The sequence below is a fragment of the Morus notabilis genome, unplaced genomic scaffold (genome assembly GCF_000414095.1).
Source record: "Morus notabilis unplaced genomic scaffold, ASM41409v2 Scaffold784, whole genome shotgun sequence".
In the NCBI taxonomy this organism is placed as follows: Eukaryota; Viridiplantae; Streptophyta; class Magnoliopsida; order Rosales; family Moraceae; genus Morus; species Morus notabilis.
The window spans coordinates 176,392-200,152 of record NW_010368042.1 but is presented as its reverse complement, the minus strand read 5'-3'; the positions used below and the strand labels follow the sequence as shown (position 1 = coordinate 200,152).

The 23,761-nt window shown below is 31.6% G+C and overlaps 5 protein-coding genes across 8 annotated transcripts in view; 3 read left to right on the top strand and 2 right to left on the bottom strand.

Moving 5' to 3' along the window:
- Nucleotides 1–5,008: 5,008 nt before the first annotated feature.
- Nucleotides 5,009–5,741, top strand: LOC21394075. The gene has a single exon (XM_010114083.2). It carries the CDS (start codon nucleotides 5,129–5,131, stop codon nucleotides 5,513–5,515), a length of 387 nt encoding a protein of 128 aa, XP_010112385.2. The 5' UTR covers nucleotides 5,009–5,128; the 3' UTR covers nucleotides 5,516–5,741.
- A 4,763-nt stretch (nucleotides 5,742–10,504) lies between these two features.
- Nucleotides 10,505–12,992, top strand: LOC21394073. Of its 3 annotated transcripts, none has more exons than XM_024176046.1 (2): nucleotides 10,505–11,209; nucleotides 12,640–12,992. In XM_024176046.1, the coding sequence occupies exons 1-2, from the start codon at nucleotides 10,849–10,851 to the stop codon at nucleotides 12,657–12,659; spliced, it is 381 nt and encodes a 126-aa protein (XP_024031814.1). In that variant the 5' UTR covers nucleotides 10,505–10,848; the 3' UTR covers nucleotides 12,660–12,992. The 3 variants fall into 3 exon arrangements, with proteins under 3 accessions (XP_024031814.1, XP_024031813.1, XP_010112383.2); XM_024176045.1 differs by having other exon boundaries at nucleotides 12,637–12,992; XM_010114081.2 differs by lacking the exon at nucleotides 12,640–12,992 and adding an exon at nucleotides 12,146–12,405 and having other exon boundaries at nucleotides 10,507–11,209.
- Nucleotides 12,993–14,556: 1,564 nt separating this feature from the next.
- LOC21394072 lies at nucleotides 14,557–14,766 on the bottom strand. The gene has a single exon (XM_010114080.1). It carries the CDS (start codon nucleotides 14,764–14,766, stop codon nucleotides 14,557–14,559), a length of 210 nt encoding a protein of 69 aa, XP_010112382.1.
- Nucleotides 14,767–19,756: 4,990 nt separating this feature from the next.
- Nucleotides 19,757–20,199, top strand: LOC21394071. Its single transcript, XM_010114079.2, has one exon. The coding sequence runs from the start codon at nucleotides 19,944–19,946 to the stop codon at nucleotides 20,154–20,156; it is 213 nt and encodes a 70-aa protein (XP_010112381.1). The 5' UTR covers nucleotides 19,757–19,943; the 3' UTR covers nucleotides 20,157–20,199.
- Nucleotides 20,200–22,333: 2,134 nt separating this feature from the next.
- LOC21394068 overlaps nucleotides 22,334–23,761 on the bottom strand; it is a 6,004-nt gene continuing 4,576 nt past the window's right edge. Inside the window, exon 3 of one of the 2 annotated variants that reach the window (XM_010114076.2) lies at nucleotides 22,334–22,634. In XM_010114076.2, coding sequence (XP_010112378.2) covers nucleotides 22,420–22,634 — 215 coding nt within the window. In that variant the 3' untranslated portion in view covers nucleotides 22,334–22,419. Of the gene's footprint in view, nucleotides 22,864–23,761 lie in introns of those variants that run through there. The other variant, XM_010114078.2, reaches the window with a different exon arrangement.

The window sequence follows — 23,761 nt, the reverse complement described above, 5'->3', positions numbered from 1 at the left end:
GAGATCGTACAAGTTGCAGTCTCTTCTTTTTCCACGAAAGCGCCAATACATAAAAGAATTTCAAAGAAGATGAGATCCTAAAATGCATGTGGTAAGATTAGTGGGGGTCCAATGAAATTCCTAAACGATTAAGACCCGCAAACATATTTTTTACCATGATTTTCTGTATTAATAACAAGGTTTTTTTTTCATTAAATGATTTTTTTTTTTCATTTCATGTTATATATATTTAACTTTTAGGGCCTCTATGAATTCATAGATCATAGAATGAAGGTAAAACATAAGTGAGGAATTAGAAATTCAAGTCTTAAGTAAGGAGGTTAGTGTAATTAGCAGAGGCTCCCGAATAAGAGACCCACTTTTAAGGCCCAAAGTCCAAACCCTGAAATTGTGGGCACAAAGAAAAGTGCACCAATCTTTTGGTCCATAGAAATATTCCCCTTCCCTTTACATAGTAGGGCGCCCAGGGGCCGGCTCAGGGGCTGGGATGGGTCAAAAATTTGTATTTTTATTTAAGTTTTGCATTCTACAATTAATATATAATTTTTAAGAATTAATGCAATAAGCAGCATCATTTTTTTATGAATATTCTATTTTTTATGATTTTCTTTATTTTTCATCTTTGAAAAATAAAATAAAATAAAAATGACGTCAAAAAACTATGAACTTTTGTAGACATGATCATTATATTTTTCTGGGCATGACTGTAAAAAATGTCCTCGTATCAATATTATTGACACTAAAAAATATGATATAGCAAAAAACAAAAATAAAACAAAGGTTGCTGATCACCATTAACACTACGACAAAACACTATTTAACCATTTTCTTACAAGTGTTCTTAATTGTTGTCTCTACGACAGCTTTATAAGAAATGTCCTCGTATCATTTTTACGACATGAATAATTTGAATGTCGTGAAAGACACATGCTTTTTTGTGTTGTGGTTAGTTATGAATCTTATTACCCTTCTACACAATTAAATGGAGGACTGGATATATATTGGGCGCATTGGCCACAAGATCACCATCTTTGATTCAAAGAGACAGTAAATACTGAATTTATCTGAGTTTAAATTAGAATAATAGCACTTCTAAAAAAATTGAAATGTTGATGTGTCACTTTTCTAAAAAAATTTAAGTCGAATGTTCACATAAAAACAATACGGATGAAAAATTAAACTTTAAAAGTAGTATACGGCCTAATATAGATATTTGACTGAAAGGTTCTTATAACATGGAGAGAAATTACTGAGCTTATACCCTTTGAGAATGCATATGGATCTTGATTTTTACTCCTTAGTAGTCTTAATTAATACCCTCTTGACTAATATAGTTATTTAATTAAAAGAATATTAATAAAAAGTAATGAATAAAAATTTAGACTCAATGGATATTCTTTCCATCGTAGTATAAGTAAGTCGGATATTAAGTTAAACCAAGCCCATTTCAATGATGGTTTGTCAAATCTAAACTCAAAAAAAAAACTTGGCCCAATTTGTAAAGTCATTGTTTCCAACATGAAATATTCTTAACCTAAATGATAATTAGCTCTATTAAAAGAAATCGATCATCAGTAACCAAACTTTCATCGGCTTCTGGTAACCGAATATCCAATCGAAAGGGCGGATTATCTCTTAGCAAGAAAGGTAGAGAGAGATAAAGAGATCGTACAAGTTGCAGTCTCTTCTTTTTCCACGAAAGCGCCAATACATAAAAGAATTTCAAAGAAGATGAGATCCTAAAATGCATGTGGTAAGATTAGTGGGGTCCCAATGAAATTCCTAAACGATTAAGACCTGCAAACATATTTTTTACCATGATTTTCTGTATTAATAACAAGGTTTTTTTTCATTAAATGATTTTTTTTTCATTTCATGTTATAAATATTTAACTTTTAGGGCCTCTATGAATTCATAGATCATAGAATGAAGGTAAAACATAAGTGAGGAATTAGAAATTCAAGTCTTAAGTAAGGAGGTTAGTGTAATTAGCAGAGGCTCCCGAATAAGAGACCCGCTTTTAAGGCCCAAAGTCCAAACCCTGAAATTGTGGGCACAAAGAAAAGTGCACCAAGCTTTTGGTCCATAGAAATATTCCCCTTCCCTTTACACGCCAAAAGCAAACAAAAAAGGAAAAAGAAAAAGAAACAGTAGAATTCAAGGACATACATATACATGACAGTATTCATGGTCGTAAAGAAAAAAAAAAGGCCGAAAATATCACAAAAAGGGACTTAAAGCCACATGATGTATAGATTTCCAAAACTTTGGATTAGATATTAATATATATCTATTCTATGGGATCATATATGCATTGTCGTATTTTAAAAGTAGAGATAATATTTAAGCACAAATTTTCAATATTAACGCTTGGTTATAGATAGGGTAGATAGATAGCCACGAGTCATGTCACAATATCTATCCTTTTATATTTGGTATATATATATATATATATATATATATGCGCTAGCGACAAATTTATATTAAGGAGAAAAGGAATATTTACTCAAAGTAGCAGTTCTCTTGGTAGTATTGATAACGTCTACTTGATTGAAGCTCTGTGGACGGGAACAAATTAAGAATGTGTGTGTGTGTTTTTTGTTGGCAAATGGAACAAATAAATTTGCTTGGAAAGGACCACGATGAATTGGATATACATTCAATGATAGGTACAAGTACAACGTCTTTTGAGTGATCTGTTGGCTCGATCAAAGGGGATGCTTGATAATGGTAATTCATATATATATATACATATCTCTAAAGTGCTCAAACTACACCAAAATGATGACTGATATGTTCCGACAACCTTAGCTACAAAACATGTGCGTATATATATATATATATATATAATATTATATATAAGTATATATAGCTATAATATTCGTGTAAAATTTTGCTGCAAAATTCGCACAAAACTCAAATGGGACCGAAGACTTGGAAAATAAACAGCAGGTAGCTAACAGTACCATATATACAGTAAGAATCAACCACAATGAAGCATCCACTTTTAAATATTGTTGGAGCGATCGACTTGGCCAATCAGGTAGAATATCTTATCCATAGATTTTGTTGAAAATTTGAGGGAACCATTTCGCTTGTCTAGTGCATGTCTGACAAAACCAAACCATGCCAACTTGCATATTACTGTAGTATCCTTCACCGTAGCTCTCTCCATTTCCAAAAAAAAAAAAAAAAAGTTACTAGTTTCAGCTCATGATCAATTAATCGCGTATGTTATAATTTAAGTACATATAAACTTTGTTTTTTGCTATATCTATTAATTCCGTGTCCATACACACACACACACACACACATATATATATATATATGAGATAAAAGATCAAAGGAAAAAGTATTAGAATGCAATGAGTGGTGTTTCTTCTCGCATATATATATGCCTTTTTTGTATTTATTGACCCTGCCCTGTTGTTGGTGCTTCTTCTCGGGTCACATACGTACGACTAGCTGAGCCCGTGACGCTATATAGGGAATATTGCATGTAATGAGTGGTTGGATCGATATTTTATCAGTTACGTACGGAGTTTGTAATGTTATTGTTGATCATGATCCTATAGTACTATATCTCGCATTCAACAAAAGTGCTCCTATGAGATGAGAGCGGAAGGTGTAGAAAAAGACACCATTCCTATCCATTCCAATTATCTTTAATTTCCTTTTTCTATATTAAAAATCATTACTGCTACTAATTAATTACTCACGAGCACCATATGTACTTTTTGTTAATAATAATTAAATTATCTAGCAAGGTTTAGGATCATGTCTAAAGTAACGATACATACATACATGCAAGCGTGCTAGCTATATTATTTTAAAATAAATTATATATTGAATGCATGTATGCCAGATTTGGTCCATATAACTTAGATTTTTTTACTATTATTTTTGTATTTGTATTATGTATGTATGTATGTGTATATATATATATATACATGATATCATGATGTACGTAAATCTACGGGGTGTGTGTATGCATGCGTGAGTTATTAGTTCATTCGCAGCACATATGCCGTATCATACATGTTGTATATGTTAGTGTCATTTCGGTTAACAGAAAATTTTCCTACTTATATCATATGTTGATCAAGTTACAAGTACAACTTTGTAAGTGACAAGTGTTTCAAGTTAATTTGCTTCTCCTCATATATCATCGCGTCTTCGTGTGTCTTGCCAGATAATATATCCCTATCATGTTCTCTGTTTTATTCAAAAGTCACAAAAATATATGCTCAATCTAGAAAAATAAGCTGAAAAAAATAGATTGTTTATCTACTAGCTAGCTATAGTTTTATTCTGACCTACACAGTAGAGAGATATTTTTCTCAAGTTTTATAGATCAGGCTAAATATTAATCTTTTGTCTACAGTTACAATTAATATTATAAGGAATATGCTATACCTTGTAATGAAACATTATTGGTCCTAAATAAATATCTATAAAATCCATAAAAATTTGCTTTCCGATATCTGCACAATCTGCAAGCTAATTAATTACATACATCCGGATGTGGATGAATAATATCTATACGAGTACATACATGTATATACACACACGCAAACATATGTGAAAGAAAAATATAAACTGAGTAAATAAAAAGCTCCAACGTGATTCATTATTAAGAATTTTTAAAGAAGTACTTTATATAATTTATCAGTAATTAGTAATGGGTTTGGCAAGTATATGTTCTCCATATCTCGGAAAGCGCACGTCTTACTAAATTAATCAGTGATGCGAATATATATTGTCTACCCTACATATTGTACAAATAGTCATAGCTAGCTACAGTGTTTCCTAATATCCCAAACTATATATAAAAAAAAAAAAGAGATATTTAGCTGTGGGACCACAACTCATCCACATAGAAAACTTGATGTCTATCGTCAATATGATACCATTTAATTAGCATAAATTTAACAAAATTTAACCTTTACGACTTGTGTATATAAACCCCTCAATTGTACTCAAACTACTTACACATTTGGTAGTATAAACAAGCTCTAGTAAGAGTGAGTAAATTAGCAACAAGCTTTCTTCTTCTCATCATCTTCTGTGATAATAATATTATATATACATATATATTTATATAGATTCAGCATTATTCAACCTCTATATGGAATCAAACCGTAAGAGAAGAGGGTTCATGAAGGGAAAGTTGATCCCATTCTACCGGGCGGCTAAGCCTTCCTCAACGAGTGGTACTAGTCATGTGCAGTACACGAGCAGCAAGGCCATGAAGCCAATTAGCCAGTCCTCAGCTCCTTCAGTGCCGGCTTCGGTAGGGTTTGTGGTTCACCAAGACTACGTTAAGCCCAAAGTCTCCTTCGTTTTGCCCGACAACACCCGCGATTTGCCTGTGCAATTCGACAACCTCTATGGCATCTCCGTCGATGAGGGCGTCGACACCAAGGCCGCGACTTACATATCTTCCGTCCAAGAGCGCTTCAAGCTTGAACGAATCAACTCCGAGAGAATGAAATGCTCAGAAATGATCCGTTGATGGAAATATACTTCGGGATCACGTCCTCATGATATCCTACTTCAAATAGATTGGCTAATAATATATATATTAAGGTGTTTTCTGAAGAGAGAATTAAGGTGTTTTGTTCTTTCTTTTTTCTTGCATGTCACATTAAGGATTAGTATTATGTAATTTAGATCATCAGGGGGTCGGAGTGACTGATGAGTTAGTACGACCCATCAAATTGTTATTATGATAAGTGTTCGAGCCAATTAAGAATAATTTCTTTTATCACTGCTTCGGTATTTCTATGCTAACTTCATATTAGATATATCACAATATATAAATCTAGAGCAATATTGATATTCATGCCAAAAACGATGTATCATCACAAGTGTGTTTGTGTTCTAAGGAGAAGAGATCAATTGTCACATGACCAACATATGGCAGTTTTAATGTATTATTATATATGCGGTGATTGTATGATTAACAATTTTTCTTTTTATTATAAACTCCATTTGGATTTTTAAATTCGTCAAATTGCTTTTAGATATATCTGGTATATAAAAAGTGAGAATCCTAAATACTATTCACGCGTTTTTCAACTAAAACCGCGTCGTTTTGGTTGAAAATGCTACAGTGGTTTTTTTTTCCTTTCTAAGGTTCTTTCCCCTTATTTTTGTTTTTTTTTTAGCTACTCACTCTAAAACTTAATTTTTTTAAAATTTTAGTTTCTTTTTGAGTTTTTATATGCTTTTAATAATAATATGGTAATTAAAATTTAATACGCGATTACTCTACGTGTATAGCATGTGTTCTTCAACTAGTATATATATATATATTATGTCTAATTACAAGAGGACGCGTGTAAATTGTTACCAAAATTTGAAACCACACCAAGGTGATGTCTCAGATTAATATTGGAGAATATTCATACATACTTTAATTCTTTAACTAAAATTTCTACTAAAGATCATCAACATTATTTAAGCGTACAATCTATCGATTCTCCAGCCTTTCAGCACTGTTAAAAGTGCACAAGTGAGAAAGACAGAGAACAAATAAAAGCAAACGCCTAAATTTATTCTCTCTTCATAGATACAAAAAAGTTTCATAATATATATGTATATATATTGTATACACATCAATATCAGGTGCCACAGTCCCACAGGCCTTAGAAAAATAACACCTTTGATAAAGCTGAAGTTTCCCAATTAGCAGCAATGGAATTGATTTCTCGAGGCTGGTAGGTACTAGCTAATTACCCAATAACTACGAATTCTTTTAAAATATCTTGTAATAAAATATGTTTAGAGGCTTATTAATCACCTCTGTTTTAGGCCTATCCAATTAATGATACATGAAAATTACTGATAATAACTCACCAACTTGAAAAGGAATCTTTGATCAAGACGGAATATAATAATATCTAGTTCTACAGCAGTCAAATACAATAATGCGCAAGAACATTTTGCTTTCTTTTTACCTGTCCATGACAATAGGGCATGCCCCGGATTCTAGCTTGTCCTTTTTGTTTTATCAATTAACCTTTGACCCAAATTGATATCTTAGCAAATAAATAAATAAATAGATAATAATAATAATAATAATCAAAAATTGACATTATCCAATAAGATGGTGAATGGTGACTAGCTAGGTTGGTCGTCTCTTTTTCTTTTCAAATGTCCAAAAGTTGAGTTTTAAGCTCTACCAGCTGCAATGACATTGATCCTCAATCCAAATATTTGGTAGAATGAAAATAGATTGTAAATTTGCAATACTTTTTTTCTCGACTTAAGATTGTAATACTTTTAATACGTATATAGTTCGCCAAACACAAAAAAGAGTAGTATTGTTTTGAAATTAAAGTTGAAATGAAAATAAACCATACGTCAAAAAGAAAAAGAAAATAAGAAAACATAATAAGAATTCCATAGTAATAACAATAATTAATTGTTTTATAAAAAAAATGAACTTACTAATTTAGACAAGTTTTGCCTAATTTGTTAAAAATTAACCTTGGAAAATTAGATAATAAATTGTAAATTCACTTGACAACTTTTGGTTTTTTATTACAACATGGAGTGTTACATAAATTTACACGCTAACTTCTTCTTGGTAAAAAAGTAAGTATTTTTGCAAAAGATGGACGTATTAATTCCAAATCTCCAAACCATTAGCCATCTAAAGCCTTTTCTAGAGAGAGAAAGCTGATTTACAAAAGAAAGAAAAAGAAACAAGAAGAAGAAGAAGAGAGAGAGAAAAAGGAAAAAAAGAAAAAGAGAAAGAGAATATTACATAATTTATCTTTAAAAGTATACGAATTTAGATTTTGATCTCTTATTTTTAATTAATATTCTTTTATTAGTATAGTTATTCAACTAAAAGGATTAAGATTATTTTCATAAATACTCTCTAAACTTGTACCATATTTTAAAATGCCTATTAATTTTTTAAAACAGTTCAAAATACATCTTTATATACTATTTAAAATGGTCCTTCATCCACTTACGTCTATTATTTTAACCGATTTTACTGACGTGACATGTGTTAAAGATTAATTAATGACATTAAATAAACATTTGCTGACATGGCATGCTTAAAAATTAATTAAAATTATTAGATTCTAATTAAATAGATAAAGATAATAACCCCTAAAAAGGATAAAAACAAAAATATTAAAAAATAATAATAACAAAAACATTTATTTCAAAACTCAAATCTTCTATCTCTTCCTCTTCTATCTTTGTTGGTGGTCAAACATTGAGCTGAAAACGGCAGGTTTGGCCTGACGCAACTACAATGATGGAGGCTGGCGGGCTTGGAGGTGGTTGTTCATGAGGGGGAAGGCTTGGCGCGGTGTGACGGGAAGCTTGCGTGGCGGGCGAGATCGAGGAAGGGTGGTTCGTGCAGTACCATGAAGGGCGACAGGTCAACCTGGCTTGCGCGGCGGAGGGCTTCGGGGTTGGCGAGATCCGATGGTGACCAAATTTGCTTGCAAATTAACACCAGAGGGGGGTTGCATCATAGCAGCCTTGCCAAATGGTGTGGGGACTTTGAAGTAAACAACAACATTTTAGGACATGGGTATAGGGTCTGGGAAGGAGTGAGGAATTGGGTCTTGTGGGTTCCATTCCTTTGCTTGAATCTGTGTTTTAATGAATGAGAAATAAGATTGAAAACTAGAAATCCCTCATTTGAGTTCTTCAAGAGAATAAATGCAAATATCAAAAGGAAATCTCTCGTTCAATTGTTCTTGCATTTTACATGTATTACTTCATCGTTTCCATGTTATTTACCCCTATCCTTGGCAAGGAGACAAAAAACCAGCCATTAAAAGCTTTATTGTTTCCCACTTTTCGTTGTGGGTTCATTTTTTCTATATGAGTATGTATTTTTTATAAAAGACTAAAATCAATACACTCCCAAATATAGTTGAAAAGGGAAAAAAAAGTTGACATTCTGAGATCATAATCAGATCTGGGTTTTGATCTCCAATTCTAGAAACCCAAGGACATACTATTGCTTTCTATTTAGGATGTGGGTATTGCGCAGTTTCTTCAATTTTGTTTTGATTTTGGAATTTCAATCTTTCAAGAAGTGGAAATATCAATATCAAAATATCATGGAAATAGGGAAGCTGAAAATGTAGAAGAGAGACAAAGGAAGAAGAAAAGAAAGTCAATCCGGTGCTACTCATTCCACAAACTCTCCTTTAATCTGGGGGCCCACATTAAATCTAAAAATTTCTAACTGTCAGATGGAACATATGAATACCGTTAAAGTGTCCAGTATTGTAGCATTTTTCATTTTTATTAATACCTAAACATCAATTCTATCAAGTGTGTACACAGAAGAAGCTATTTGATCTATTTTTTATAGATTAGAGAATATTTTGAATCATTTTAAATAATTTAGGAGATTTTAAAACAAGATATATAATTTAAGGAATTATGAAAATAATTTAAAAAATTATTATATTTTGAATCATTTTAAATAATTTAGAAAATTTTGAAACAAGATACATAATTTAAAGAATTCTGAAAATAATTTAAAAGATTATTAATAAAAATTAAGAGATAAAAATTTTCATCCATACTCTTTTAAAGTGTGTTTGCTTGGGAAAAAAAAAAAAGAAAAAGAAAAAAAAAAGAATCTTAATATGGTGTTCGGTTGTATTTAAAAAGAGGAATGTGATTCCTCTCTAGAATGGGAGGAATGACGATTCCTATCTTTTTTTTTTTTTTTTCTGGAACATCACCATCATCAACTTCAGCCTATCTCCACCGCCACCTCTAATCATCTTTCCAAACCCATCGGAAGCCATTGTCGCCGACGACCCACTCCGGCGAGCTCGTGTTTTGTTCTCCTCGACAAATGCGTCCAACAACTCGACCTCCTCTGCCAGATTCTCCAGATCCGTTGTTGCTCATTTGCTAAATCCCGCTCCGGCGAGCTAAAGTCTTTCTTCTCCGTCGCTCTCCATCGCCAGATCCTCTCCTCCTTTGCCTTCCGCTTGCTCATCGAGCACACCCACCCTCCGCAACTCCTTGCCCAAACTGGCCTCGCACAGATCCACCGCCCTTCACAGTCAAGATCAACATTCCTCCACCTAGCGCATCGTTGAGAACACAGCCCCAGTTATTTGGTTAATGGACAAAGCAAGACCTGAAGCTTTTCATCCTTGGAGAGCCGAGTGGGTGCACGGCATGCCAACAAAGAACCACCCAGACGACAAATTGAAGGAAAGATTAAGCATTCGAGCTTTGTTGGAGATTGACAGAAACTAGTGATTTTGTATCAGAGATGGTAAAGCAAAGGAAAAATCGACCAAGACTTGTCTTTTGCAAATTTTTTATAAATATTTTTTATATTTATTTTTATTTTTGCTAAAAAGAATTGTTGTATGTATGTATATATTTAAGAAAGGATAGTTTCGTCCAAATGAAAATAATTACATTCATTTCATAATATTCTTAAAATTACAATCAAATCATTTCTTTTCCATCTTATTCTCGTACAGAAATGCACCTCAGCTATGGGTTGTGTAGCCTGTTGAGAGATTGGGCTTTTAGTCACTTCTTATACAGTTAATGCGAGGCCCATTCTGGCCCAAAACTAAAAATTTAACGGGTGGACCCTACACCATACCACAGTGCAGAAAAGGCGCGATTTCGAAGAAATCTCTGGTGACTGCTGTGCTGTGCTGAATCAATTTCTCTCTCTACTCCTTCCCGGCGAGTTCTCTATCACTATCAGATAAGGGAAATTCAATTCAGAGTTCTTGATCTCATCTTCTTTCTTCCCAAACTTTTGAGCTGAGTTAATTATAGTCTCTGAGAGTTTCTCAATTTTTTTTTTTTTTTAAAAAGATGAAGGATGAAGACCAGCAATCTAGGGTTTTCCACGAGCTGAGCTCCATGATCATCCATATCCTCAAATTGCCTCCCCTCCCCATCCCCTTCACCATCAGAACGTCTTCGTCGTCGGCGTCCGCGTCGACCTCGAGACAGCCGGCGGCGGCCTCTCCGACGGCTTTCGCATCGCTTTTTCTGGGGATCTCTCTGGCTCTGATGCTGTTCGGGTCGGTGACGTTTGCGATCGGGTTTGTGTTGATGCCGTTGGTCATGGGCTTGGTCCTGCTCTTCTACGCCCTCGAGATTCTCTTCAATTTGTCTGAATTGGGTCGCTCCATTCTTTTCCCCGCTTCTTCTCCCAGACACGTCTCTGCAGGTAAAAAAAGACTGCCTTTTTTTTCTTGTTTTTCTTTTTCTATTTTAAGGTCTCTTTTTATTTATTTATTTTTTCATTAATGGTATAAGCAAGATTTCAACAAAGATTTTTTTTTCTTTTTTCTGCCCTTCCATTTCTTTTGAAGTGTTTATAGAAGTCCTCTGTTGTCTTTTCCTTGTTTCTTGTAATGTGCAACTGCTATAATTGGATTTTGATGGCTTTTTATTATGGAAAAATTAGCTAAATGGTTTTTTTATTATCCACGGTCAATTATTGGTTAAACAATTCATATTATTTTATTAATAATTTATCATTAATAAATTCTTAATTTATTAATTAAAATTAATTAATTAATAACTTATTTTAGTTAATTAATAATAAAAAATTATCGAGCTAATCATAAATAAGTCGATCAGTTATAAGAGCGCCCAATCACAAAAAAGTATTATTTTTATAATTTTACAAAACTTGAGCATTTGTGAATTTTTTTTTTAAAAAAAGGTCACTTATCCTAAAATCCCTTCTATTATTGACATTCTATATTTAAGCTTTGCACTGATATTAATATAACATTATAGATCACATTCATATTAATATCTCGTTCTTTCACCGATTTAAATTTAGAATTTGAGTTTTGTTACAGTTAAAATTTTTTCAGAAAAAGCCATATTTAATTTTTTTGTTACAGTAAAAAGCTCTTACATAAAATCAAATCTAAACTCGAATTAAAAACTCGAATCAGCAAGCTAAACGAGTCTTAATACTCGGTAGTTTTTTTTTTTTTTTTTTTCCATTGTATTACTTTTTTCACAGGTAATTTGTTGTTTTTCTGCAACGATTATTATATGGGATTGGGTGGGTTACTCTTCTTTTTAACGTTGTAGATTTGAAGTGTGAGGATCTTAATTCATACATGTGTATCAACTGTTATTGCAGCTTTTCGCGAGTATGATGCGCATGGGTACTAGTATAGAAAGTTAAAAGAAGTTGTTCCTTGTGGTTATAGAAGCAGCTATTGACAAAATTTAGACAGTTATGTAAACATTGTATTTGATATGTTGCTATTTTCTCTGCCACGGATTTCCAAACTTACGTACGCTGGGGTTTCTGTTATTTTTGTTTGAACTCTGGATGAAAGTTTCTTAAGACCCGTTTAGTTCGCTGATTCGAATTTTTAATTCGAGTTAATATGTGATTTTATGTGAGAATTTTTTACTGTAATAAAAAAGTTTGATGTGACTGTTTCTAAAAACTTTTTACTATAACAAAACTCAAATTCTAAACTCGAATCGGTAAAATCAACAGGATCTTACAGTGAATTAAGGTAACATATTATACTTTGATGTAGTTTCCACATTTTGAGCCTCTCCATCAATTTTTCTTTCTTTGGTATGCTTTTGGGTTTACCATTCTGTGTTTTTTTCTAGAAGAGAAACATGGTCGTGGATAAGGATTATCTGATGTAGAAAGAGACCCGTCAATGCCAACGTATATGTGATCAAATAGATCAATACAAGATTTTGAAGTAGACTTGAATAACATCAATTTTTGTTGACTAGAGTAGAGGGCTGTTCAAGAATTATGACAATTTTGTAGTTCATCGCATCGCCAAGGTATGTGCTTGGTCAGCAAAAGCAGGCTTTCACAATTGATGCCAATATACGTTTCTGAACCTTTGATCCTGTTTGTTTTTTTTTTTTTTTTTTTTTTCCCTCTGGTTGGAAACTTTGATTGTAATTTACCGAAGAAAAGCACTTTGTTATAGAAAAACTGAGTTACAGAATTCAATATGTTAAAGAAGGCGGTCCGTTTAGTTTATTAGTTTATTAACTTGAATTCATGATTATGATATTTTACTCACAATAAAAAAAATCAAATTAAAAAATGTTATGGCAATGGATTCTTTAACAAAATTTAAATTCAGAATTAAAATTGACTTGAACCCATAACCAAACGTGCCATTCATTTTTCCATGGAGGGCCACTAATATCCCAGTCTTGAAGGAAGCTACGATGTGAACTTTCCCCTTAACTAAGGGCGGCTAACTTCTGATAAACGACATGTCGTTTTGGTTCAACCAGTTAACATAAAAACGATCTAATTTTTGCACATAAAACGGCAGCAAACGCCATTAGTACATCGGCAACTTTTGAAGGACGAATGACGTTTATTTTGTTGTTTGACTTATTATAGTCATTTGAACGACAAATTAAACGTCGCCTCTTGGTATAACGGGTACATACTTGTCAGCAGTGATTTTTGCTGCCATTTTACTTCAAACGCTGAAAGTTTCTAGAAGGCAGGCGGCAATAATTAAATTTAACAGCAAGAAGTTATATTATACATGTGACACGTCGTCTAAATAAATAGCAGATAGCAATCTCGTGTTTGCTACATGTCGTTATAGGCTTATAGCCCCCCACACACACATATATAGAATAATGCTAGGACAGTCAAATTCCAACTCTTATTTACTAATATATGAGTAGTTATCTTTTAATTAGTAGATATAATCTCTTATTTTTAATTAACGTGACTATATTTTAAATATATATTAATATAAAAATGACAATTCATATATCACATCTGTTGAAATATAAAAGTTAAAATTTGAGTCAGTATTCTTAACATTATTCATTAGTCATATAGTTGCTGTTGCTTCATGTCGTTTCCTGAAGCACCGTATAATGTAAACGCCCGGAATGTCTTCCCTCCGAACAGGAATCTACCAAGTGGTTGTTAAAAACGACAGCGCTCCTTTGAACCAAAAGCGACAGTACGATTTACTTTTAAACGACAGCGCAAACATTTGAATAATGAACAACTTTTCTGTGCCCTAAATGAAGTCCAGCAAACTATTAAATGTGAAAACTACATGTCGTTTTCTGTGTCGGTTTTCTACTTAAACAATAGAAGGCTCTCAAACGGCAAAGGCAATGCGGCTATAGAAGAACATGGAATATATGTCGTTTTCTTGCTTAAAAGCTAATCTATTTGTCGTTTCTTTTCTCATTTACGCTATCAAATATCAATCAATTAATTTTATTCAAAAAAAAAAAAAATACAACATATTTTGTATTTATCCACTAATCACTCCTCAAACAGGAAAAAATACAACATATTTTGTATTTATCCACTAATCACTCCTCAAACAGGAAAAAATACAACATATTTTGTATCAATTAACATATATATGAAGTTCAGAAAAGTTAATTAGAAGGCGAAAACTAATATATTTAACTCCATATATCATGAATTAACGACCTAACAAAAAAGGCTTGAAAACATTACAAATTATCAGCGGACATATGTTGATGTAGGAGCCATGCATGCAACAGAGCAGTGTTTCAGCCAATATAGATATGAACCCCAATAGCAATGAAGAAGATAATGATAAGTCCGAAGAATGCGAGAGTATGGACAAAAATGGAAATCCCACTTGTTTGTCGGTTGCAGAAGTCCACTGCTCGGCTGTTCCCCGGCACCTGACATATCAGCCCCGGCATCAGCAGCACAAACAGCACCACCGCTATCAGCACTGGTCCCCAATCCGCCATTTTTCTAAATTTCTCCTTTTATCTTTAATTCTGCTGATTAAGTAATTGTACTACTACTAATTAGTATTAGTTTGAACAAAATGGCATTACAAACCGCCATTAAAAGGGATCGTTAGAGAAAGACAAAGGACGAAAGCGTCAAAAACGCTAAGTGACGAAGAAAGAGTTCGGAATCGGCAAAAGGGTCGTTGTAGCGTTGGATTAATGGATTTGATTTCTGCATTGAAAGCTACGGCCTCCTTCGGAGTTATCGGCCGGCATTGCCCATACGTCTTCCTGATCTCTTTTTGTTTGTTTGGACGGCTGTTTTAGTAAAAATCATACTGGACTTCGAATTTATTGAAATTTAACAAATTTTATGAAATATTTTTGAAATAGCAAAAATTACGTTGTAATTATTTAATTATAGTAATTTTATTATTTTTAAGATATTCTAAATGTTTTGCTATATTTTAATGTAACTAGTCAAATTTTGTTATATGTCTAGAAAAAGTATAGGAAGAAATCTAAAAATGTCATTTAAATAATGTCACTTTTATGAGGGTTCAAATCAGAATAATTTAAACTTTTGAGTTTGAACTATGTGTGGCTACCAGCTAAAACTAAGGGAATGAGTGGTTTTATATTTTTTAGGGTTCAAAGAGTTAAAACATCACGTGAGGATTTAAATCTTAAATATTTTCTTTTTAAACCAAACATTGATTTTAATAGACTGAGTTCAAACCACTTTTTATTTTTTGTAAATAAACACTGGTTTAAACTTAAATCATAGTCAAGGACAGAGCTAGGATTTTATTTCAGTGTTGGACACTCACAAGAATTTTTTTTTTTATTTCTCACCATTTTTATTTTTTTCCTTATAGTTACTAACAATTTTCTTTAAGAAATAAATTATAAATATGCAAGTCAAAGCTATCCTTAAGATTAAGAAGTAAAATTCACACATAATTAAACAACACAAACTTATTCTGTTTAAATAGTATTAATTCAAAATCAAACAAAACTTTTTTATAAAAGCGTGGAAGAAAAAAGTGGATAATAAAAAAGAGATCAACTATTGCTAAGATTATTCAACCAAAAGAATTGTGGCTATATAGGAGATTAAGTAAGAAAACCAATTAAATAACTTAAAATAGTGGGATAGGTTCAAGAAAAAAATAAATAGGGTCACTTTTTATAGAAATATATTTTGATGGGAGCACAATTGTAAAATTATATAAAATTATAGTTGAAAATTAAATAGATAAAAATAATGAGTGAAAGTACAAGCCCCCACAGACCCCATGTAGCTCCGTCCTTGACCACAATTCAATTGACCTTAAAATAAGACTTTTAAATTACAGTGATATCTCATGTAATTTACTCAAGAAAAATTTTATTGACAAGACGATTAGAACCATAATTCAGAATTATTTTCGATTTACGTGTATTTTTTGTGAGAGAAAATATTGTAGCGATTTGTGCGTGGGATGCATAACAAAAGAGAGTTGAGTGAGGAGGAAGGAGAAGGTTCTAGGAGAAATTTATGTGTGGGATGCATAACAAAAGGACAATGAGTTTATACTTTTTTTAAAAAAAAATTGTTCTTTTTAGTCATTTTACTAATTAAGGGATGTCTTTATAGTTTTTGAGATGTGAATAAAATTTTTCTTTATAATTTTTTATTTTCGTTTTCTCTTCTCTTAAATATAGAGAGACATTAATTGATTTTTTAATACTGAAAATAATCTCTTAATAAAACTACTAAATGCATTTTCAAAAACGTTTTCATTTTCACTTTCATACAAAAAATAAAATCATTTTAAAATGAGTTCTAAATGCACCATACATCTCTAAATTTTCTTTTTTTAATTTTATGTAATCTTATCTTACTTTCTTAAAATGTCAGCATTTTTAATTTAGTTTTAAAATATAAAAAAAGGAGTATAGAATATGCATAGAGCAACATAAATTTTTATGCCCCCTCATTAGACAAGCATTCGTAGTTTCAGCAAGTTCTCGTCAAAATTTCTCTCTCGCAAAAAACTTTATTCCTCTCTCGCAGGCATTCCTCTAGATTTTCTATCTTTTAAATGCAAATTTAATTAATTTTCTTCAAATTTTGATTTTGTCCCAAGTATTTGCTTTCAGTGATACTTAAGGCCTATTTATAAAGTATACTCAAACTATGATTCTTAATTCATACATTTGAAATTTAAATTTTTTGTGAAAAAAAAATATTGTAACATAATCAATAATTTAAGTTTGAATATATAAAACAACCGAAATCTTAGGGGTTGTTCTTTTACATTTTTGAGTTAGGGTGACTTGAGTGATGATCTTGAGTTGAGTTTAAGTTATAACTTGAGTTGAAGTTGTAACGTGAGTTTATGTGTGGATGTACACATGTGAGTTATGATTTGAATTGAAAATCTATTTGAGTTTGTGTTTGGGTGGGTCAAAACTTAAATTTATATTTAGATAGTATTTTAATAAAAATTCAATGGTGATGAAAAATTTTAATATGGTATATGAGTGGGATTTTATTCGTCTCTTCATTGTGAACGCATAGAAAGAAAAATAATCTCAATCGGAATTAAAACGAAAAAGTTATGGCATTTTTAAGAATAGAAAAAATATTATTTATTAACTTGAGTTTGAGTTTATAAACTCGAGTTGAAAAGAAAACTTGAACTCGAGTTTAGCGCCAAACTCGAGTACAAACTTGAATTCAAACTCAAATTTTACAAATTAACATGAACTTAAATAAAATTGTAACTCTGAGTTTAAATTTTTTTTTTTTAGTTTCATTGTAAAATAACAACTCCTTAGTAGTTAAAATTTTGAAGTTCCAAATAAACCAAAGTGCACCTTCGTCACTATCTGAATCCGTAATATCTTTACACAATTTTGAAAATTAAATTAAATTCAACTTTACACTTGATTTCTTTAAGAAAGAAGCATTGATAGATTAACTAGAAAGGTAAAAGAAGATAAAGAGGGGGAAAAGGTAGTTTTATTATTATTTTAGCTCTGGATTAGACTTTAGTTGTTAAGGAAATTCTAACAAAGTAGATAGTGACATTAGTGGGGGAAAAATGTTAAGAATGGATGTTTATTTTAAAATGTAGATTATGGTCTACAGTTATGAAGAAGTATAAGGTGCTAAAAAATAAGCACTCTTGAAATTTAAGCCAATTTACGTGAGAAAATAAAAAAAATTTAGGTCTCGTTCATTTTACCAATTTAAGTTTTTAATTTTAATTTTGTCACAACTAAAAAATTTTACAAAAAATCACAATAAAAAACTCTCCTATAAAATTACATATCAACTTAAATTAAAAACTCGAATTCATAAACTGAACGAGATCTTAATTTAAGGTAGTGAATGAAATTGTGTCTTTTAGCATGTTTGCCCACACCTGCATTTAAGATCTCTGTTATGCTTTATCCAATACTTTTATCATGGATCCGAAGCAGTCAGAGCTCAAATTTCTCAAGAGTACATGCATCATATCAGTTTCTGGTTTCTTCTATGCGAAGGTATATAATATATATATATATATATATATATATAGGCTTGGGAATGCCCGAGAATTTCTTGGTTTAGTTCTAAAAGTAGACAAAGCAGCAGGTCAAAGATTAACTTCACTATATATTAAATTATAAACCAAGTTATCCTGAAATTCTAAACTTTCTATTATTCAATATAAAAAACCTAAAATTCATGATAATAAACCAAAATCTCCGAAGCGGTTAATTAATTATAAACTCCTTTTGACAAGCATTCCTTGTAGTAAATTTTATGAACAAAAAACCTGCATGTTAAGATAAGAACACAGTTCAATCAACTACTTCTCAAAAAAAAAAAAAAAAAGTAAACTATTAGAACTAATCATTCCTACAATTGAAGTACTGAAAAAGCGCACATGTAAGCAGAAAATCATATGACCAGTTGGCTGTATCTTTTTAAGTGTTATACGATTTAATTAATTATGCCCTATTCATTAGGGCCTTTTGTTTTGTGTAATTATTTTAATTTTTTTATTCACATACAATATGTGAATTGTGGTTTTTTTTTATATTGATAAATGCAACTTTCTTTTTTTAAGGGATTAGTAAAAAACAACTTTTCAATTATTAAAAAAAAAGGAAAATTTCCAACGTTATAAATTAACACAACAATTATTTAAACACTGAATGAGTAAAAAAAAAAAAAAAAAAAAAAAAAAAAAAAAAAAAAAAAAAAAAAAAAAAAAGCTCGCACATGCATTAAAAATTAAAATAAAAGTTAGAGACCCCAACATTACTCATTAATATTTGCTTCAAGAATTGGCAACATAGATGCTTCCTTGGTATGTTTATTACGTTGCTGTGGGTCTAATTCCATATTCTCTATCTAAGAATCAATTCATTCCAAAACCATTGTTTGTACTCTAAACACTGACCTCCATTAATTCTAGTCCAAGCCATGTCTTATGCTCCATTCTAATTTCCTTTTTTTTTTTTTTTTTTTGGCACTCATTGAAGAGTTTTCTAGAGAAACGGAAACCAAAAAATGGAAGCAAATTAAGAGAACACGTGCCCCGTTCACTTCGCTGATTCGAGTTTAGAATTCGAGTTTTTCTACAGTAAAAAGCTCTCACAAACAATCACATCTAATTTTTTTGCTACAGTAAAAAGCTCTCACATAAAATCACATCTCAACTCGAATTCTAAACTCGAATCAGCGAAGTGAACGAGACAGCCACGAGTAGCAACTTTACACTTCATTTTGCATTAGGTTTTGTCTTGGCTTTTAAAAAGCCTTTCTCACAATTCATCAATTTCAAAAGCGAGCGAGCCGAAAAAAGAGGACCAATTAATATTTGTGGCCAATTATTAGAAGCTAATGAAAGTAAAAAGTTTTTGTTTCAATTTCCAAAAAGCAACTCCACCAGCTTAATTAACATTCCTTTCTTCTCTTTTAAACCCATTGTCTTCTTTCTCGCCAAGTTTAGCATCCCAATGATCTCTCCTTCTTCACTAAGAAAATTGTGACCCTTTTCATGACCCTTCGTGAGCTACATATTAAGCAACAAGCCTCACTTTCTTGATCACTCATCTGAAGATCACAAAATATCTACCACACCCACATAGCCAATTTGAAAGAAAAAGAAGCTTAGAGAGAGAGAGAGAGAGAGGAGAGAGAGAGAGAGATGGGTGCTGATTGGGGACCAGTGGTTGTGGCAGTTGTGCTGTTCATATTGCTATCACCAGGGCTTCTATTCCAAGTGCCAGCAAGAACAAGAGTGATGGAGTTTGGTAACATGAATACAAGTGGTATAGCTATTTTGGTTCATGCCATTATATACTTCTGCATACTCACCATCTTGGTCGTTGCAATTGGTATTCATATACATGTAAACTGATCCCATCGTATAATTTATATTTTATACTATTGGGGTTTTTCCTTTTTCTCTTCTTTTTTTTTTGGAATCATGTGTTTATTTATTTTGTTCAAGATGAAAACTTGTTACTTTTCTTTTCCTTTTTTTCCCCCCATATGATCAATCAACTGTCTCAACTGTTCTCCTTGTTTTTCTAGTGTAAGACACCTTTATCAATTGTTTGTAATGATATATACATGATTAAGAATAAACCAAAGACGTGACCACATGAAAGTTTGTTGATGTGATTAAGTTTCTCTTATTACATATATCTCCCAAGTTCAAGCCAAAATTGCTAAAAAACCAAGTTTCTTAGACTATTATTTTGATTGTATTAAGAAAAACAATTTTTTTTAAGGAATTAAGGGAAAAAAATTGCATAGGCATAAGAATTCATGAAAGTGGTCAATATGCTATTACGTTCTCCATAAACACCCAAAATCAAGTCAAATAAAAACCAAGCAAGACGTACGTAGAAAACAAACCCCTTGCTTCTTAACTTATGTTAGATCATATGCTGGTGGAATTTTATTATTGCACAAAAGCACTTGAATCAAGGGAGTAAAATATAAATACTAAATTGAGCGCAGAAACAAATATTACAATTCTTCCCAAGTCCATGTCCAAGCACGTGCGACGCCGACCAAACACAGTCCACGATAAATTTCAAAATAAACAAATTAGCACTAGTCCTTTTGTTCGATAACTGAATCACGAATTTTTTTCATTATTGAAGCACGTAATTTGTATTTGCATTTTACTCCCCTAAAAAAGTAGTGATTTTTCATAAAAGAAGCACGTAATATATATTTGCATTTTACATCCCCTAAAAAAAGTATTTGCATTTTACTAGTAACACTCATGGAGACCCATAAGAAGATAAAGTAAATGTGAACTCGCCGGTCGCTAATGGACATAAGTGATGTTATTAGTGTTGTCAACATGACCACAGGTCATAAATTGCACATGAATTTCACATACCATATAATCATAATAATCATCCTATATAACTGGTAATCCAGATAGTGACACAATGATACGACTCGAAATTCACACAAAATTAGCGAGTTTAAGTTTATCATAAATAGGTTTGGGTCAAAATCATATCGAACCTGTAATATACATTAAATAGCGTGTCATTTTCAAGTTGACCCATCAACTTACAATTGACTCGTCATAACTCGTTTATTAAACGTGTCATATTTAAGTAACACAAATACACAACATAATTACAACCCGTTTGTTACATATGTTTATAAATATATAATTTTTTTAAAGAAAAACAAGTTGATAAATAGGTTGACACGACTTTATTATCACTTATTTTATAAACGAAATTTAAAAACAGGTTGATACGATACTATTATAATATGTTTAATAAACGAGTTAGTCATATCGTGTTGTGTCAACTTGTTAATATACAGATCGTATTTAAATTTTATATTTCAACACAAATAATAAATGAATCGTGTTCGCGTCAAATTTTATTATGTCAACCGAAAAAATTAACACAATACGAACACGACAAGCAACACGTATTGTCACTATTCTTATATCGTATTTTTGTAATACCGCCAAACAATATTAATGGGCCCGTTTAGTTCGCCGATTCGAGTTTTTAATTCGAGTTGAGATGTGACTTTATGTGAGAGCTTTTTACTGTAGCAAAAAAGTTAGATGTGACTGTTTGTGAAAACTTTTAACTGTAGCAAAATTTAAATTCTAAACTCGAATCAGCGAAATGAACGGGTCTTAATACATTTTTTTTTTTTTTTATCGTTTTGCATGCTTTTCAAGTGGACCACAGAGCACATGACGTTTGAAAAAAATGCTCCATTATTATGATCTGTAATTCGGGCCGAATAAGATTGAAAACGCTAGTTCTAGAAACGTTTAATCCAAACCATCATCAGTTATCTACTAATAAACATTTATGTGAACAGCTTTTCCCAAATTAATTACAAAGACAAACACTTCGAAAGAAAGAAAGAAAGATTCAAATGCTACTCAAATTAATCAGTCAAGAAATTAATTTGAGGCCTTTCATGCATAACTAAATAATTATATTCAAATTAAAGAGGGGTACATATATAACAATTCCCAGTACACAGCTTAAGATCTATAAATAAAGCAAAAGAAAAAGAAAAAGGAAGCAAATTTAGATCTGGAACAGTAATACTAGCTAGCAAGGTGAGGACAAACAAACCCAGATTGAGAAGAGAAGATCGATGATGATTGATCATGATCAACCGGTATAGATATGGACGTGGACGGCTAAGATGAGAATGGCGTAGAGGGTGAAGAAGATGAGAGTGTGGACGGCGATGGACTTGCCGTTGGTCTTCATGCTGCCGAACTCCATGGGGCGGCTGTGGCCGGGCAGCTGGAAGAGCAGGCCCGGCTGAAGCAGCACGAACAGCACCACTCCTATCAACACTGGGCCCCAGTCCGCCATTGTTGCTCAGGTCTCTCTCTCCAGAAATTACGTTGAATAAGGTCGGTGAGACGGTGAGTATGGTGATGAGATTGGAAGGATAGAGGAGAGATATTGCTAAATTAAATTAGAAATGGTCGCGTTTAGATGACGAAATGAGGAAATATTGGGTGTGTTGGAACTTGGACTCTTGGAAAGCTGTGATAAGTCAGTACGACACTTGGACTTGGGAACCTAAACTCACTGACAACCTTGTCTATGCATTTCCCTTTAAAAAAAATAAATAAATTTGTGAGATGGAGCGAAAAAAGAAAGAAGTATTTTGACTTCGTTCATTTACAGAATTAAATTTTTAATTTTTAATTTTTACAGTAAATTTTTTTAAAAAAATATGACATTTAATTTTTTTTATTATAATAAAAATTTTTAAAAAATATCACATTTTAATTAAAATTAAAAATTCGAATTCGCGAAGTGAACGAGATTATGATTCCGTTCATTTCACCGATTTGAGTTTAAAATTTGAGTTTTGTTACAGTAAAAAAATTCTAAAAAACAGTCACATTTAAATTTTTACTACAGTAAAAAATTCTCACATAAAATTACATCTCAACTCAAATTAAAAATTCAAATCAACGAACTAAATAGATTCTATAATTGTACAAATAAGATACACTCCCTCTGTAATTTTTTTTTTTACGTTTTTTTATTGACGGTTAGATTTTAACAGGTGAAATTTATTAATAAAAAATAAAATGATAGAGTTTATATTTTAAGTAATAAATGTAAAAAATAAAAAAAAAGTGACAAAAAAAAAGAAATTAACATTTTTTGGTAATATAACAGTAATTTTACCTCGTAGAGTGTAAAATTTTTTACCAGTTCAAAAACAACTGTTTGATTATAGAACATATACAGTTCTAATATTAATGTCAATGCTATCTTTAACATTAAATTAAAAAAGAATATAAAGATAACGTATTAATCTCGAGCTTGAATTTAGGTGGAATTCCATGAATTGTTGGCGGGTCTAAGTGGGATGGGATATGGAATGGCGGAGGAGTGAGTGTGAGTTCTCAAAGAAAGATATACTAATATATAAAAAGATAAAAAAAAAAAAATATATATATATATATATATATATATAAAGTAA

Excerpts from the sequence above, each read along its gene's own strand:
- LOC21394072 (XM_010114080.1), bottom strand. The coding sequence starts at position 14,766 with ATGGCGGATTGGGGACCAGTGCTGATAGCGGTGGTGCTGTTTGTGCTG.
- LOC21394075 (XM_010114083.2), top strand. The coding sequence starts at position 5,129 with ATGGAATCAAACCGTAAGAGAAGAGGGTTCATGAAGGGAAAGTTGATC.
- LOC21394071 (XM_010114079.2), top strand. The coding sequence starts at position 19,944 with ATGGGTGCTGATTGGGGACCAGTGGTTGTGGCAGTTGTGCTGTTCATA.
- LOC21394073 (XM_010114081.2), top strand. The coding sequence starts at position 10,849 with ATGAAGGATGAAGACCAGCAATCTAGGGTTTTCCACGAGCTGAGCTCC. Across the intron at positions 11,210-12,145 it reads TCCCAGACACGTCTCTGCAG|CTTTTCGCGAGTATGATGCG; the intron begins GTAAAAAAAGAC and ends CTGTTATTGCAG.